Genomic DNA, 17,121 nt, shown 5'->3' on the forward strand with positions numbered 1-17,121 from the left:
GTTGGAACCCTATTCTGGAGAGCATCACATCAGACCAGTTGCAAAGGCATTTTACCTGGCTGGACGTCATGCTCTCCTGCATCATGTGCTCAGTGGGTAAGAGTTGCCCACCTGGTTGCATGGCCAGCCACGCGATGGATGGAAAGCCAGAGAGGGAAAACTTCATGGGTATGTGAATTCTGAATGTTCTTATTTCCCTGTTCACAACCTCATCATTTCAGCTCTGGAAACATCCCACTCTCTTCAACAACCCAAGAAGGAATGGGTGCAAGCCACCTCCAAACGAGCTTGGGGTGGGGTGGGGTGGGGTGGGAGAGGCACGAAGAAAATTCATACAGTAAATATTTAGATGCAAACCAGATAAAAAATAAATAAATCCCCATCGCATGAGCTCTGTGCAATATGGGAAGAAAAATTCTCTCTTTCTCTGGTCCCATCCTCATTTTGCAAATACGATTTTTCACAAAGACTCAGAAGTGTAAATTAAAGTCTTAGTTAACAGGTGAACACCTCCTACAGAGCTGTGGCTTCACGTCTCGCACTCCAGAACAGCACAACCCGTTTCACAGGAGAAGTGCAACAGATCCCGCAAAATTTTTAATTCCATTTACGGTAGTCACACTTTGTTTTTTTGTTCAGGTGTTAACTGAAAATAGACAAACCAGAGCAAGCGGCCTACTCGCTAATGAGGCTATTCTTATATTAACGGAATTCACTCCCCTTGTGGCTTACTGACCTTCCTTGAAATTGCATACAAAGATGGGCAGGAGTTAAGTTTTGTCTAATTCATCATCCTCACCATCTTAGAACCATAGAGCTAAGAATCATCACGTCCAGTCCCTGCCGGAGAGGCATGGAAAGGAATCAAACTCTCAACCTCTAAACCACGGAGCTATCCAGCAGTTGCGTGGTTACACATTTTTGTTTGAGAAAGATGGTGCTGGAGGACAGCTTGGCAGATACCTGGGACTGCCAGAAAGTCCAAGAAGTGGGTTCTAGATCAAATCAAGCCTGAACCATCTCCGGAAGCAAAAATGACAAAACTGAGCCTGTCCCACTTTGGGCACATCCTGAGAAGGCAGGATTCCCTGGAAAAGTCCATAATGCAGAGAAAGGTGGAAGGGAGCAGGAACAGAGGACAGCCAAATATGAAATGGAACGATTCCCTAAAAGAGACCATGGGCTTGAGTCTTCAAGAGCTGAGCAGGGTGGCTAAGGACAGGACATGCTGGAGAACGCCCCTCTTTCAGAGGGTCACCATGAGTCAGAGGCAACCCGATAGGACATAATAACAACTCTTGTAGTTTCCCCCAGTTTTGCCACTGTAATTCACCCTAAGAATTCTGTAAGAGAATCTTTTCCCTAGATCCTTGTTCTGGAACTGTGCACCTTTGCCCAAAGCCACACCGGTGACAGAGCACAACACCCCACCAAACACATACACACACACACACACTCCACGTGATCTTGGCTGGCCCCGGGACCACGAAGCACAGCAGGGATTTTAACTCCCAGCCCCCTTTCCACAGCTAGCCACTCCGACCCGCTGAGGTAGACCAGCTTACAGAAAGCAAAACTAGGATTGGCCAGTGCCAGCCACAGGAAGCTTTTGGGTGCCAAGCAAGGCAGAAGCCCAAGACTTGATGGTTCTAAGCTGCCTCCAAATAAGGGAAAGTGGGTGGTGGTTCCCCAGCATCTTGTATCTGGCAGCTTCTCACATAGAATCATGAAGCCGGATGGGGCCTCTAAGGCCATCGAGTCCAACCCCCTGCTCAAGGCAGGAATCCAGTCAAAGGGTATCTGCCATGTGAGTGCCTAATTTTCTCTTGAAGGCCTCCAGGGTTGGAGAACCCGCCACCTCCCGAGGTCATCAGTTCCATTGTTGTACTGGTCTAACAGTTAGGGAGTTTTTCCTCATATTCAACCGAAATCTGGTTTCCTGTAGCTTGAGCCCATTATTACATGTCCTGCACTCTGGGATGACTGAGAATGGATCCTGCCCCTGCTCTGTATTACTACCTTTTCAAGTCTTTGAAAAAGTGCTCTCCTCTCACCCCTCCATCTTCTTTTCTCAAGGTTAAACATGACCAGTTCCTGCAGTCTTTCCTCGAAGGGCAGGAGGAAAGACCGATCATCCAACCCCCTGATCATCCACATCTCTTTCAACATCCCTAGAAACATGAGGAAATACATGGCAGGAAACAGGTCTCATCCCGTAAGGGCTAGCAAACTGCCCTTTTCCCAACCAGCTGCAGAGAAGGAGGAGGAAGGCCGAAAGAGAAGTCCATGACTAGCCGCCTTCTGGCAGAACTGGGCTTCACCAGGAGTTCTCCATTCAGCACCACGGCCAGTTCCTCTCAAACCGAGAACACCGGTTTCGGTTCCCTTTTCCTTCACAAGCTGCTTCAGAGTTTATTACCCGAGGGCTCCCACCACTGCAGCCGGCGTATTTGGCCGATCACGGATGAGGGTTGTAGTCCCATATGACGGGGATTATAGGACCGGGGGACATTTCTCTGGGTTCTTTCTCCATGGAAAGCTCAGTCCTTGGCATGCTCACTTGGGAGCAAACGTCTTGATTTCACTGATTGCCTTTTGTGCTGCTTTTCTTCTGAAATCGGGACCCCAAGGGGCTAAATCTAAACCGTGTTGAATCCTAAGTGTGCCTAGGACTGCACAGGGTGCGGCCCTTGTGCGTATTAATTGTACGAGGATGGTTGTGCAGCAGAAAAGAAGAATATAAATGTAGCACTTGCACACTTAGCAGCTGCAGTCTGGGACATAGCAGTTGATGGAGGCTGGCACAGACCAGATGCGGCCACAGGTACTAGCGGGGTCTGGCTGAGTGGGAGGCAGCTTTAGGCATTCCAAGGAAAACTAGTGACTTTTAAGAGGGTTTCCAGATATTCCCCAAGGGATACAAAACCACTTGCCGTGAACTGCAAGGTCATTTGCCTCTTTGCTAGTCACAGACAGCTTAAGACTGAAATCCAGACAAGACGGCCAGCGGCTCACTTTTCCGGCTCCATGGTGGAAGCCAGACTAGACCTACAAATCCGGTGCCCTCCAGGAAAATCGATTCATCCTGTTTAGACGGGTTGCCCTCAAAATACCTCCATGGGCTTCAGCCCACATGTAGCAGATTCTCAGGATTTGACTGTTTTATGCTGGGGGATAGGTCAACATTATGCAAAGGGGGGAAAAACAGATTGATTCTTGGCACGTGTAGGGTTTCTATCTTTCCAGAGACAAGCTTTGAGAAGACATGGAAGAGGTTTCTGGGCTGCAAGACCAGACTGGTAACCTGTGTTTTGGAAACGATGGGCCCTATCCTTCAGTTAAAGGCTGGAAATGTGGACATTAAATAGCAGCTCGGTGGTTTCAGCATCTGACTATAGAGCCAGAGGTTGGGAGTTCAGTTACTGTATTATTATTATTATTATTATTATTATTATTATTATTATTATTATTATTATTATTATTATTATTATTATTATTATTATTATTATTATTATTATTATTATTATTATTTACAATTCCCTTGCAGGAGGATGCTGATGTTGCCAAACACTGTGTGGCAGGAGCCCAAGAATGCCCAACTGAACCTTCTGTTCTCAGAGGCTTTGCAAATTCTTAAATGGTATTTCACGGTTTCCTCTGTGTTTGATTTCTGCACACACACACACACCGGTCTCTCTGGCACCTCCAGGACTCCAACCCTGGCCTCGCCCTGGGAGCTGTCCTGCAGCCCATCATTTCCAGGCAGCCAGGACCGGCTCCTCACTCACAACCCCCTTTTACAAAGCTCTAACGGAATGCAGTGGGAATCTGTCCACCACCATCATCCCCCCCTTTTTTTGCCCCATCCCTGTCCCCCAGCCGGCCGGCCTCCTTCCCTTTCTGCCACTCTTTTCTTCTCCTCGCTCGGTCAGATCAAGACGTGCGTCAGCAGCTGCCTGCCGGGAGCAGATGGCTTGACCTTGGGGGTGGAAGCTGGGGGGCCCTTATAGAAGACCAGCTGTCACCTGCTGTGGAGATGGGGCAGAGCCCACAGACTGCTGTGGCCTGACCCTGCCCTACAGATGGACCCGGATGGGTACGAGGACAAACCACCCTTTTAGACACAGACCAGCAGGACAGTGGGAAGGGATCAAGATCCTCCCCGACCAGGCGGCCCAAAAGCCTTCCATGACAAGCAGGGCCTTCTCCACAGTGGCTCCAGCCGGATGGAATCAGCTCCCAGAGGAGCTACACCGGGCGCCCCCCCCTTTCATAATTCAGAAGAGAACTCAAGACCTTTCTTTTTAGAGGGGGCTTTTGTACTGCCGTAGAATGATATGGGGTTCGTCTCCTGTCCTGTTGCTTCTGTAAATGGCTTTGGTGTCATCTGGTTTTTATATTGTGAATCTTTTAAATATTTGTTTATTTTTGGTATTTGTTTTAACCAGTTGTTAAAACAGATACCAAAAGAATGCCATTTGAATGCTATACCACCCGGAATAGAATTTTTTCTCTAATGGAGCGGTATACAAATGTAGCTAGCTAGCTAGCTAGCTAGCAAGCAAGCAAGCAAGCAAGCAAGCAAGCAAGCAAGCAAGCAAGCAAGCAAGCAAGCAAGCAAGCAAGCAAGCAGAAGTTTGATCCCACCAAAGACCCAACCTGGCCAGCATCCACAGGTTTCTGAGAGGCCGACATGCCGGGCAAAAGGAAAACTCTGGCCTTTCATGTCTACTGCATATTCACCTGGATTTCTTGTCTAGCCATCATGACTACCAAAGCTTGGAAAACTTACTTCCCAAAATCCTCCGGCAGTCGCCCTCAAAGTAACTTTTCCAGCTCTTTTGACTGCAGTCACTCTCATGATGGGGCGAGTCCCCTCCTCCATCTGGGACTTGTTGTACTGATAAACAAATCGTCCAAGCTCTGCTGTCTGCCTGCAGATAGACTTCTTCCTCTTGAAATGACCTAGTTCTCCCATGAAAGCCAGCTACGACAATGACCTGTGCATTAAATCTGCATAATACGTAGCAGTGACATCATCAGGATTGTGGCTGCATGTCTCTGAATATATTTTGACTTGGATTCCTGCCTGGAGCAGGGCGGGTTGGACTCGATGGCCTTAGAGACCCCCTTCCAACCCCAGGAGTCTAGGACTCTAAGAATCCCAGCCAGTGGAAAGCAGAAGGGAGAGGCTTCTCTTGACTTGCCTTGGGGCTTCCAGGTTAAGGGATCCGCTTGGTCCCCGTGGGAAGAGAGAAGGGAATGCCTGGGCTCCAGAGGTCTTCGGTCCCTCTCCAGGGGAGCTCCCTTTACCTCTCCGTCCATTTGGATCCCACCCCCCATCCTCGGTGGGTCCTGGCTGCGGGTACAGGAAGAAACCTCTCCCCGCCTCTGTGTCCCACCCCACCTCCTTGGGACTTGGCCCTTTTCCTCATCCACCCTGCAGCTGGAGAACCACAGCCTCAGCCCCAGAACTGGGGAAAGGGACCCAAGATTTGTTCCAAAAAGGTGGGTCTAAGTATTTGGATGAGCTTCAGTCAGAAATATCAGTCTGCTTCTCACGATGACTTTGAAGAAGTCACCATTCCGTGAAGAAAAGCCGGTGGTTGGACCAGCGCAGGGAGCCCTCCCTGGATTCTTTTGCTCGGCGTAATTGTAGAAGGAGGCACCCCCAGTAACCTTACAATGATAATAAGGACATAAGAGTCAAAGCTATGGTTTTTCCTGTAGTGATGTATGGAAGTGAGAGCTGGACCATAAAGAAAGGAGACCGCCGAAGAATTGATGCCTTTGAATTGTGGTGCTGGAGGAGGCTCTTGAGAGTCCCCTGGACTGCAAGGAGAACAAACCTATCCGTTCTAAAGGAAATCAACCCTGAGTGCTCACTGGAAGGACAGATCCTGAAGCTGAGGCTCCAGTACTTTGGCCATCTGATGAGAAGAGAAGACTCCTTGGAAAAGACCTTGATGTTGGGAAAGTGTGAAGGCAAGAGGAGAAGGGGACGACCGAGGACAAGATGGCTGGACAGGGTCACCGAAGGGACCAACACGAATTTGACCCAACTCCGGGAGGCAGTGGAAGACAGGAGGGCCTGGCGTGCTCTGGTCCAGGGGGTCACGAAGAGTCGGACACGACTAAACGAACGAACGAACGAAGAGTCCAAAGGCAGCGTTAAGTCTAATCCTTTTTCAAGAGCCATCACCCGTTCTTGCAGTAAGTTAATTAGGAACTGTGTCATTAGGTGCCCTTCTCTGGATAATCAGCTGGGCTGGCTGCCATCGGGTTCAAGCATTACTAGAATCGGAAAATAATCTCCTTTGACTGTGTCCCCCCCCCTCTCCAAAATTCCATTATTATATACATCTGTCCTTCTGTTTCCCCTTAACTCTTTTTTCCCTGAATAAAGAAATCAAAATCTCTGATGCATTTCACCCGCCCATCCATTGGAAGATGTCAGTCAATCGGTCAAAACTTCATGGTTTATGGCCATAGGCCTTTACAAGGTGCAAATGTTATAAAAAGAAAACCCGACTTTTAAAAACACACATTTTAGAACTACATGCTCTAAAAGGTGCCCTTCCCTCTTTGAGCAGCTCCCACTAAAGTAGGGACCTTTAAATTGGAAGATGTTCCAAGTCCTACACCATTTTCCCCGCCTGCTCTAGGCCTGCGTCTCTAAGATCTCCTTCTTAGATGATCATAGCGTTCTGCGACACATTCTGTGGTGGAGCCACACCAAACGCTTCCATCCACGGTCCCTTTCTTTTGGGATAAGCAAACATCTAAAAGGGAGGAGGGGAGAAAACAGGCAACGACTGGAAACAGACCTCTTTGTCCGTTCTGCCAATGTAAGTCTAACCTTTGGGAACGGCTATTGGAAGAATGAGCAGGTATGACTCTAAAGAACGACTGACTCACTTCTAAGGCTACAAAATATTTGGGAACATGGCTCGGAAGCTTTCTTGGACTACAAGAGGGGATTCTGGGAGTGGTAGTCTAAAAACCACCCAGCAGTCCAAAATAGTTTCCATTCCTTGCTCTTTAGTGCTTCAGACCACTGTCGTGCGCGCCCCTTCGGATTCCTGCCATGGGAGTCAGGAGTGAAAGGCCTATGACGTGAGCTGAGGTGAGCTGGGTTTCTTGGCAGAGGCGTGCTAGCTGTACCCCCACAGATGTGATCCGTTCCTTGCACTCTGCACCAAGGAATCCGGAACTATGCACATCCCCCGGTTTCTTAGTCACAACCCCTAATTCACCCATGAGCAAATGGGGGGGGGGTAGGCGAGGGAAACTATCCACCCCCCTTTCCCACCCTTGCAGGGAGCTGACAGGGCTGTGGAAGCATATGGCGGGATAACAGCATTGTATTCCTGAGCCCGTTGCTATGGTGACCCATTTGATGCACCGAAAAGAAGGACGGGGGCTGATTCCGACAGAGGTTAGGCCCGCTCACACAGCTGGATATGAAGGTGGGCATCGGAAAAGCAGGCGTTTGCACTGAGCCAATTCAGAAAATGCCTTCCAGGGTTTTAGAGGGCTTTTCGTGAGAGGAAATAATCCGTTCGCCATATCTTACAAGACTAGGAACACTGCACGGCTTCTCTTCCTAAAGCTGTGTGCGTGCCTAATACACAGAGAGAGAGAAGACTCAGTGCTTACGGCCCCTCAAGGATCGGTTCTCCATCATCCCAGAGTCCAAGACACGCCACCATGGGCCCAAGTGGCAGGAGACCAAATGTTGGTTGAATGTCAGGGAAAAAAACTTCCTGACTGTTAGAGCAGTACGATAATGGAACCCATTCACTTGGGAGGTGGCGGGCCCTCCAGTACTGGAGACCTTCAAGAGAAAACTGTGCAGCCACCTGCCCGATCTACTTTGACTTCGGTTCCTGCATTAAGCAGGGCAGGTTGGACTCCATGGCCTTAGAGACCCGTTCCAACTCCAGGATTCTAAGACTCTATAGTTCTGTGGAGGAAGTGGTCCTCAGTTGGCCAATTGTTGGGGGCAGGGAGGGCCCCTGAGCATGAGGGCCCCATTAAAACCATTCCCTGCCTGTGGACTGTCATGAGTACCACCTGGCTGGCCACTGTGAGAACAGGATCAAGGTGAATCAGAATCATGGTGTTGGAAGGGGCCTCCATCTAGTAGTTCAACCCCTTGCTCAAGGGGGGTGGGTGGGAAACGTGCCAGAAAATGGTATACTTCACCCTCCCTGTCTGTTCAGTCAGTGCTCAGAATATATCGTACAGAAGGTTGGACTAGATTTTGATGAAGCCAGAATGAAAAGCAGTGGAAGAAACGTCAATAATTTAAGATAAGCAGATGGTACTGTAGGACGGGCAAAAAGCGACAGTGGCTTAGAATGGCTTTTAGGGAAAGTGAAAGAAGAAAGTGGGAAAGGCAAGGATGCAGTTGAATAAGGAGAAGGCCACAATCATGACTACAGAAGAATGACACCACTTTAACATTGACCATGAAGAAATTGAAATAGTGACAGAGTTTGTAGATCTCTGTTGGATCATCAACCCAAAGGGAGACGGCAGCCAAGAAATCAGAAGACTGAGAATCGGAAGGACAGCTATGAAGGAAATAGAGATGATCGTTAGTGTCAGTATGTCCCACTAGAGACAAAGACTAAGATAATCAATACAAAGGTATTTCCAATTACTATGTGAAAGCTGGAGGCAAAGAAAGCCAACAAGAAAAAAAAAATACGGATTTATTCGAAATATGGTGCTGGAGGAGAATTTTGCAGATACCTTGGCCCACAAAAAAAGATGAACAAGTCGGTCCTAGATCAAATCAAGCCTGAACTATCTCTAGAGACAAAAATGATAAAACTCGGGCTACTTTGGGCACATCCTGAGAAGGCAAGAAGTGTTGGAAAAAGATAACAATGCTAGGAAAAGCCGGAGGCAGCAGGAACCCACTTCTTTAGCCATCAATGGGAGTCTCTGGGTCATCGGCCCTTCACGCCTAATCCCAGCTCAGACGCCCACTCCCCGGCTCCATCCCTCGGGTGGCAGGTTCGTGCCAGAATGCCCCACGGCAGCCGGTCGACAGCGCCTCTCACTAATCCCACCACAGATGGGGGTGGCATTATGGATCGCAGCCGCAGGCTCCTTTCCTGGGTTTCCACCAGAGACAGCGGGAGGGGAGGGCGGAACTGAACCCACGTGCCTTTACACAGTGCCCAAGGGGGTGGATTGATGTGGGTGGGGGAGAGCAGGTCAAGGGTTAGGGTCGGGTGCTAATACTAGGTCTCCTTTTTTGCCTGTGCATTCAGCATTCTCATGAAGGAGGCTGTTGCATGCCGCTTTTCCGCCCTGAAACTGTAGAGGCCTCCGATGCAATTGTCCGCACGCGATCGGCGCAAGGAAGGGCTCCTTAGCTTTCAACAGGGTGTTGCTTCTGTCACAAATCCCTACAAACCTCTCCAAAAGCCAAGCCTGGCTGCTTATACACGGCTCCATAGGACTTAAAGCATTCATGCAATTTAATTATGCAGGCTACACATTGCCCGCCCACCCCCACCAGTGAGCTGGGCACTCCATTTATACCAATCTCGGAAGAAAGGAAGGCTGAATGAACCTCAAGGCAGCTACGTGGGATTGAACACGAGTTGTGAGCAGGGTTTTGGCTGCAGTACTGCAATTTAACCACTCCACCACGACGTTGCATAGAATTCTGATTGCCCACTTAGACCAATATCTGCATCCCAGGAAATGCAGCTTTTCTGATGAGGAAAAAAACAACGCTGGATGGAGAGGTTTGGAAACCCCGTCCCCTCCTGTATTTCTCCTGCCTGGAACTACTATAGGCTCCACAGCTGTGTTTGTAATAAAGGATGGAGAGACTTTGGGAAGATGTAATACAGCGTTACATATTATATTGAACACCTCAAGCTCTTGGGAAAGAGATCATGCAGACAACATATGAAACCTACAGCGGACACTCTAAATGTTGTTCATCGCTGGTGTTTCTTATTGCCCACCCAGTTGGAACAAAATTACTGTATCTCGCGGCTTTATCAATCATGCAGCCAAATACTGTGGGAAGTCTGGCCCTAAGAAAGCGTCAGAGAATGAATCCATTAGAAGCTCAGCACAGAAATCTGGGGCAAGGCTGGTTGCCGCGCAGAGATGCCGAAGGTCTGAGAACGGCATGTGCCTTTGTAAAAAAATAAAATAAATAAATCAGCTGCCAGAGACACACCTTGATTTAGAGCGCAAGGCTAGAAAACCCAGCAGGGCTTACTCGTAAATAAATGTGGATTCCAGCTATGGCTTAATCTGGTGCCCTCCACATATGGTGGATGACCCCTTAGACTCTTGGCTGGGGTAGTGGGACTTGTAGTACTTGTGAGAGCACCTGTCCTCAAGGTTTTCCCTCCCTCCCACGCCACCAGACCCTCTCCGGCTAGGCTCCTCCAAGTGCCTACGCTGAAGGAGGCCAACAAATTTTCAGGGAAAAATCAGGCCTTCTCGGGGGGTGGGGGTGGCATCATGCCTCTGGAAATTTCCTCTCTCCTTAACTTCAAGAGTGTGAGCTTTTAATTGTCCTTGCATTTCACTTCTTAAACCACCCAGAACACTGCTTTTGCATTAACAAGGTGATATATAAACAGGAGAAAGAAAGAAATATAAAACTCATAAGAGGCTGCTGAAGAGGCTTCTCTTTCGAGATGCTTTCAAAGGGAGCCTGCTTTGAATTTAGCCACCTCTGTTCTGCTACCTGGACAAACTGTGCCATCAGCACTTTGTGCTGTCTTATTTCCTTTCGTTATTGTTTGATCGTATACTTTATTTGATTGTGGGGCTTCTTTTTTCTTTTTTTACAAGAAATGTTTTGTATGTACCCTGCCCAGAATATTCTGGTGCTATACAAGCAGGCAAGTAAGCAAGCAAACAAGTAAACAAGCAAGCAAGCAAGTAAACAAGCAAGCAAGCAAGGAAACAAGCAAGCAAGCAAACAAGCAAGCAAGCAAGCAAGGAAACAAGCAAGCAAGCAAGCAAATAGTAGTCATATGAAGAGGAAGGAGTAAAAGACTGCAGACTTAATGGATTAAAAGTTGGGGTGTGTGGATGTGTGCATTTGGGCACCCCTTGCCAGACACTCCAGGGCTGCCTGGGAAGTTCTAAGAAACTCACATCTGCTGCACACTTGGAGATGAACCCAACCTTCCTCACCTCACCTCCCTTCTGACCACTTCTGTAGCCAAGGAAGTGAAAAATCTCCCCGCATCTCAGCCCAGGATCCACTGCAAGGCAGGTCATCCCAAACCACTGACCCATCTACGACCGGGTGTGTTTGCAAACAGGATCTCTGTGTCCCTGGATATGGCTGGTGCAGAGACGCAGCCCTATTTTCATTACTATAATAAGGCTTGACAAATTCAGCTTTCCCCCCCCCCCATGTGTCAAGCCTCCCAAGTTACGCTGTGCTTCGCTCTAACCGCCTCACAACAAGGAAGGCAAAAATAACTCTCTCCCAGCAGCAGCTGTCCAGTGGGAGGTGGAGGCATTATCTTCAGACACGTGTTCCCCCCCCCATCCTTTAGGCTGTGCTGTAATTAATTAGCACCTGACATTTTTCTTTCTCGAAGAACAACGGCCTACCTTCTGAAGTGGTCCATCAGCACGCCCACCAGCTCCCCAACCCGGTTGTCGTCCGGCGGCTGCATTTTATGGAGGCACACCACCAGGCCGTCCTGGTTCTGGGTGTGGAAGACCACCAGCTGATCTTCGCCGCTGGTCACGCTCACTGTTGTCACCTGGCAGGGTTGGAAAAATAATAATAATAATTTAAAAAACCCTCTCATCTCTCTGTCTCTTACATGGGACCAGAGGGTTGAGGAAACTGTGAAGACAACGTTGGGTGTCAGCCTTCTCCAGTGGAGGACGATGGAGACCTGTTGGATGGCCGCTTCCACCACCCCCTGCCGCCAGCTGTGGCTAGGCCACGCCGGGGGAGGGCAAACGTGTCCCTGTGGCTGTCCAAGGCTTCGCTGCCCTGAGAACCTTCAGCCCTCAGAACCCGAATATAAGAAAAGCCTCATGGGATGAGACCAAAGGCCTTTCTTGTCCAGCCTCTGGAAAGCCAACGAGGCCCCATCCCAGAGGGAACCGCCCTGAGTTTCCGGCTCTGCGGCGATCTTGGTCTCACGGAAGCCTCTCGTCCTGCCTGTTCCCCCTCGGCTAGCCCTCCAAGAGGTCGTCCCTCTTACCATGCTCAGAGGTACGGATCGCATCACTTTGTACTGCTTCTTTGGGTCCATCTTGTACAGGTGCTGGTCTGTGATCAGAATGGCTCGGTCGGTGCTCTTGTTGCAGCGGTTGATCTGCAAGGGGTGGTGGGAAGGAACCCCAAAAAGTCCCAGGGGGAGGGAGGGAGGGGAGGAAGGAAGGGGGGGTGAAGAAGAACACCGTAACCTTAGGAACCGGAGGTTGGAGCCAGACCTTCAGAGAAAGACGAGTCAAGCCGGCGGATGCCGTCTGTCTGGAATTTCCTGCCCCAACCACTGAACTGGTTTTGCCCATGCAGGTGTATCTTGGCCACCCTTTTCCTAGCCGCGTGTTCTCCAAATGGGTAGGATTACAAGCCCCATGATCCCCAGACAACATGCTGGCTGGGCTGGTGGGAACCCTAGCACAACAGATCCAGAAGGGGAGAGGTCGGGGGAAGCTGACAGTAGCTTTCCTCCCCCTGGAAGGGGACCAACAAGAAAGCCAGGACCTTCTGCAGCGATGCAGGATCAAGACCTAGTTTCAGTTGACCCAGAAGGCAGTGCATCTCAAGGCTGTGGAGCTGGGTTTTCTGCTAGTTTAACTGTCAGGTGTTTCCCGCAAAGAATTCTGGGAATCATAGTGTGGCGAGGGAGCTGCAATCTACCTACCCCAGGCACCTACCAGAGATTGACAGTTCTCAGGATGTCCTAGCAAGAGAACATTTCAGTGTGCCTTAGAATGCTAGGTTGGATGCCTTACAACGAAACACGTTTTACATCAGTTTAGCTGCCAGGTTTCCCTTCAAGGACCCTGGGAATTACAGTGTCGTGCCAGCGCTCAGTGCTACACTTCCCAAGGTGCCAGTCAGAAAGGCCTCATTCTTGGGACTCCCAGGGGTTGGGGGGGGGTTGGGGGAATTAACTGCTAACTGGATCTAGTTCTGGGGTGTGTCTAGTGTTGAGACCCTGAAGTCTGCGGCTCTCACCTTGCGGACGTGGCATGAGAAAAGCACGGCGTTGAAGTGCACTTTGTCCTTCAAGGCTGACACCCGTTTTGCAAACTGGGTGGCCATGGTGGGGTTTTCACGGACCTGGTGGAAAAAAAAGAGAACACAAGCTGTAGAATTAGTGGATCAAGGAGGGAGAAGGAGTCCAGGAGGAGGAGGGACACAGAATTATGCCTTTCCTATTCGGAGGGGTATGGAAGTGAGAGGTGGACTATAAAAGAAGGCGGACCGCCGAAGAATGGATGCTTTTGAATGGTGGTGGTGGAGGAGGCTCTTGAGAGTCCCCTGGACTGCAAGGAGAACAAACCTATCTGTTCTGAAGGATTTCAACCCTTAGTGTTCACTGGAAGGACAGATCCTGAAGCTGAGGCTCCAGTACTTCAGCCATCTCATGAGAAGAGAGGACTCCCTGGAAAAGACCCTGATGTTAGGAAAGTGTGAGGGCAAGAGGAGAAGGGGACGACAGAGGACGAGATGGCTGGACAGAGTCACCTAAGTGACCAACATGAATTTGACCCAACTCCGGGAGGCCATGGAAGACTGGGTGGCCTGGCATGCTCTGGCCCGTGGGGTCACGAAGAGCTGGACAAGACTTAACGACTAAGCAACAACATTCAGAAGGGTTACATGCAGTAGAACGGGACAATCAAGTCCGTCAGTGGTAAAGTAGTAGAGCACATCCCATCTGATAGCAGAAGGTCCCACATAATAATAATAATAATAATAATAATAATAATAATAATAATAATAATAATAATAATAATAATAATAATAATAATAATAATAATAATAATAATAATAATAATAATAATAATAATAATAATAATAATTCCCAGCGAAGGACAGCACATTCTTGAAAGTGTTAATCCAATCAGAAAGAAGGGTTCAAGCCACGCACCCTCCCTTCTGTATTCGTCCCATAGGGATTAAGGGGTGCTGGGGTTTATGGGAGTTGTAGTCCAAGCCCAGCCCACACGGAAGGCTGCTGGTTTGGAAAATCTGGTGAAAACACCAAAGCTCAAGGGATGGTGGGTCTACGCTGGCTCCCAGGCAGCTTCCTTTGAGCCCTCGTGGTATGCACTGAGGGAAGCGTTTCCCCTGTGCCTGGGAGCGGAGTGGTGGTGGTGGTGGTGGGAGGAGGGCGATGGGCTAGGTGATTCTGTTTCAGCCGACTCCATCCCCATCGCTGGTGAGCAGACAGCCAAGCCTGAAAGGGGTGGCCCCCTCATGCAACTCCTCTCTCCTGCCTTAGAGGACTCGGGTTGGGGAGACATCACCATGGAGACTATGTGTGACATCACCATGGAGACTATGTGTGACATCACCATGGAGACTATGTGTGACATCACCATGGAGACTATGTGTGACATCACCATGGAGACTATGTGTGACATCACCATGGAGACTATGTGTGTGTGTGGGGGGAATTATTTTTCCCCCCATATGCTCTTGTGAAGTCTTCTCCCACGCACCTCTTGTGGCAGCCCTGGTGAACACGCACCCGTGGCCCATTTTCTTCCAGACGCCCCAGCAGGTCCTGGCAGCGCAGCTGATTCCATCCCCACAGGGGAATCGTGGGGCGGAGGAGGGCCGCTGCCCTCCAGAATTAAATGAAGGGAAGGGAAGGCAGGATGACTTCATTATTCTGCTCATCAAGACGTCCCCGTGACCCGCAGGCTGGGACAAGGGGGACCCTGCAGGAGAAGAGGGGTCGGATCCTGCACCACCCACCGCAGCCTTCCGGGGCAGGACATCTGGGTGGAAGGGACCCCTTTCTGAGCCAGGCATCTTCTCCTTTTTGGCACCAGCCTGAACCCAAACCGATCTCTCCTTTCGGCCGGCCAGCCTTCCTTCTCTGGACCTCTCCTTTCTTAGGGCTCTCCTGCATCCCTTGGCCCCTCTGGGGGGGTCCCCTCTTTTTGGGAGGCCCTTTTTTCCCTCCTGCTCTCCTACCACAGATGGTTCAACCCCCTCGGTGGCTCTGAGGCGGCCAGAATCCCAGCCCGAGATGCTTGGAGCACGGCCTGCCACCTCAGCCAGCCAGCCACGACCCTCAAGACACAGAAGGAGGCTGCTCTGGGGCCATGCTAGGAAGGAAAGATGGGATTTGTAGTCCAAGAAGCGGGAAAGCTGGGAGTTGTTATCCCCTGGAGGCCAGCAGATTGGAGGAGACCAGGGCACTCTTTCATGTCCTGTGTAGACAGATAGGTAGATAGACACAGATGGATGATGCTGAATACAGAAAGGTGATACTGGAAAAATGCTGATGCTAGAAGCACAGCATTTTTCCAGTATCTGATGTAGTTGGCTAGCTCCCTAGCTCCCTAGCCAACTACACCAGAGCACAGGTTGTTGTCCTCTGAAGATGTCGGCCACAGAGACTGGGGAAACGTTAGGAAAAACAACCTTTAGAACACGGCCAAAGAGCCCGAAAAACCCACCACAACCACTAGAAGCACATTCTTTTTCAGATGACAACCCTATAAATCCTCCAGCCACATGTGTGTCAGACTTTCTCGGTAGGGGATCCTGACATGTCTCATCCGAAAGCATCCTAGAGTGGCCTTAATTGACTAGATAGGCGGGATATAAATAAAATAAATAAATAAATATAGATAAATCCTTTTTCCAAGAGCTGGTTGACATTCGTCATTCCAAAACTAGCCCCACACTCAACAGATGGCTGCAACAGGGTGTGCTACTCCCATTACATGGCTGCCACCCCCCGCCATTTGCCGGCACTCCACAGACAGCTCTCCCCCCCTCTCCAGCTGCCCCCCTGAAACCACCACACATACGGGCTGTCCCCACCCAGTCTGGAACCGTCGACGTGCTGTCTGGGACGAACACGCCGGTTAAAAGAGGAGTGCAGAGACGGTTCTCTGCTGGTCCGGGCCGGCTGCCAATGTCGCCACGGAGTTGAAGCCAGGGACAGGCGTTGCTCGCAGGGGCCAGGGAACACCTGCTCAAGCCAGGCCAGTTTGGTGACCAGGGAGCTGAATGTTGCCTTCTTCTCCTGCCACATCACCACCAGGCTGTGGAGGAGCAGCTGGACCAGAGTTCCAGACAGACAGACACCCTGTCCGTGGGCAACGGCCAGGAAGAAATCATGCTAAAGAAGCTGCATTCATGTCAACCACTCCGCTGTCCTCTTTTGCTCCAGCATCCGGAGGAAAGGAGACGGCATCGAGACAAGTGACCAGTCCAGGTATAATGGAGGGCCTCTTGCATGGCCAGAGCATGGGGGAAGTCCCTCCTTGGGCCCCATAACCCCACAACTGGTTTGTCTCCAGTGGGTAGCAAGGGGATGCCCCATGCCTTTTGTCACGCAGGACCTATGCTCAGGTGGTGGCCCTTCCGTTGCAAGCAAAAGTGCCCCTTACTGCACGGAATGGGGGGGGACACCAGCAGGCTGGAGGTGGGGAACCTCAAGGCTGACAGCAGATAAACATCCGAGCCTGGCAAAGTTTCCTTTTTGTACTAGGTAAAGGTTCCCCTTGACAATTTTTGTCCAGTCGTGTCCGACTCTAGAGCGCGGTGCTCATCCCCGTCTCCAAGCCATAGAGCCAGCATTTTGTCCATAGACCATTTCCATGGTCACGTGGCCAGCACAACTAGACACGGAACGCCGTGACCTTCCCACCGAGGTGGTACCTATTTATCGACTCGCATTTTTACATGCTTTCGAACGGCTAGGTTGGCAGGAGCTGGGACAAGCGACGGGAGCTCCCTCCGTCGTGTGGATTCGATCTTACGATGCCTGGTCTTCTGACCTGGGAGCACAGAGGCTTCTGCAGTTTAACCTGCAGCATCACCACATCCCCTTTTTGTACTACAACATCCCTAATCCTCCTCCCTGCTAGCAATGTCTGTGCACCCTGAGGCAT

The 17,121-nt window shown here is 50.2% G+C and overlaps 1 protein-coding gene across 5 annotated transcripts in view; it reads right to left on the reverse strand.

Annotated features, from left to right (window-relative positions):
* Nucleotides 1-17,121, reverse strand: part of LOC110082544 (unconventional myosin-Ig) — a 52,843-nt gene that overhangs the window by 8,892 nt on the left and 26,830 nt on the right. Inside the window, exons 19-22 of one of the 5 annotated variants that reach the window (XM_073002714.2) lie at nt 13,214-13,318; nt 12,228-12,341; nt 11,620-11,774; nt 8,297-8,579 (exon numbers count right to left, since the gene is read on the reverse strand). In XM_073002714.2, the coding sequence (XP_072858815.2) occupies nt 8,303-8,579; nt 11,620-11,774; nt 12,228-12,341; nt 13,214-13,318 (651 nt within the window). In that variant the 3' untranslated portion in view covers nt 8,297-8,302. Of the gene's footprint in view, nt 1-8,296; nt 8,580-11,619; nt 11,775-12,227; nt 12,342-12,890; nt 12,936-13,213; nt 13,319-17,121 lie in introns of those variants that run through there. The other 4 variants (XM_073002715.2, XR_012088150.2, XM_073002716.2 and 1 more) reach the window with 4 other exon arrangements.

This window comes from Pogona vitticeps, chromosome 6, assembly GCF_051106095.1.
Source record: "Pogona vitticeps strain Pit_001003342236 chromosome 6, PviZW2.1, whole genome shotgun sequence".
Lineage (NCBI taxonomy): Eukaryota > Metazoa > Chordata > Lepidosauria > Squamata > Agamidae > Pogona > Pogona vitticeps.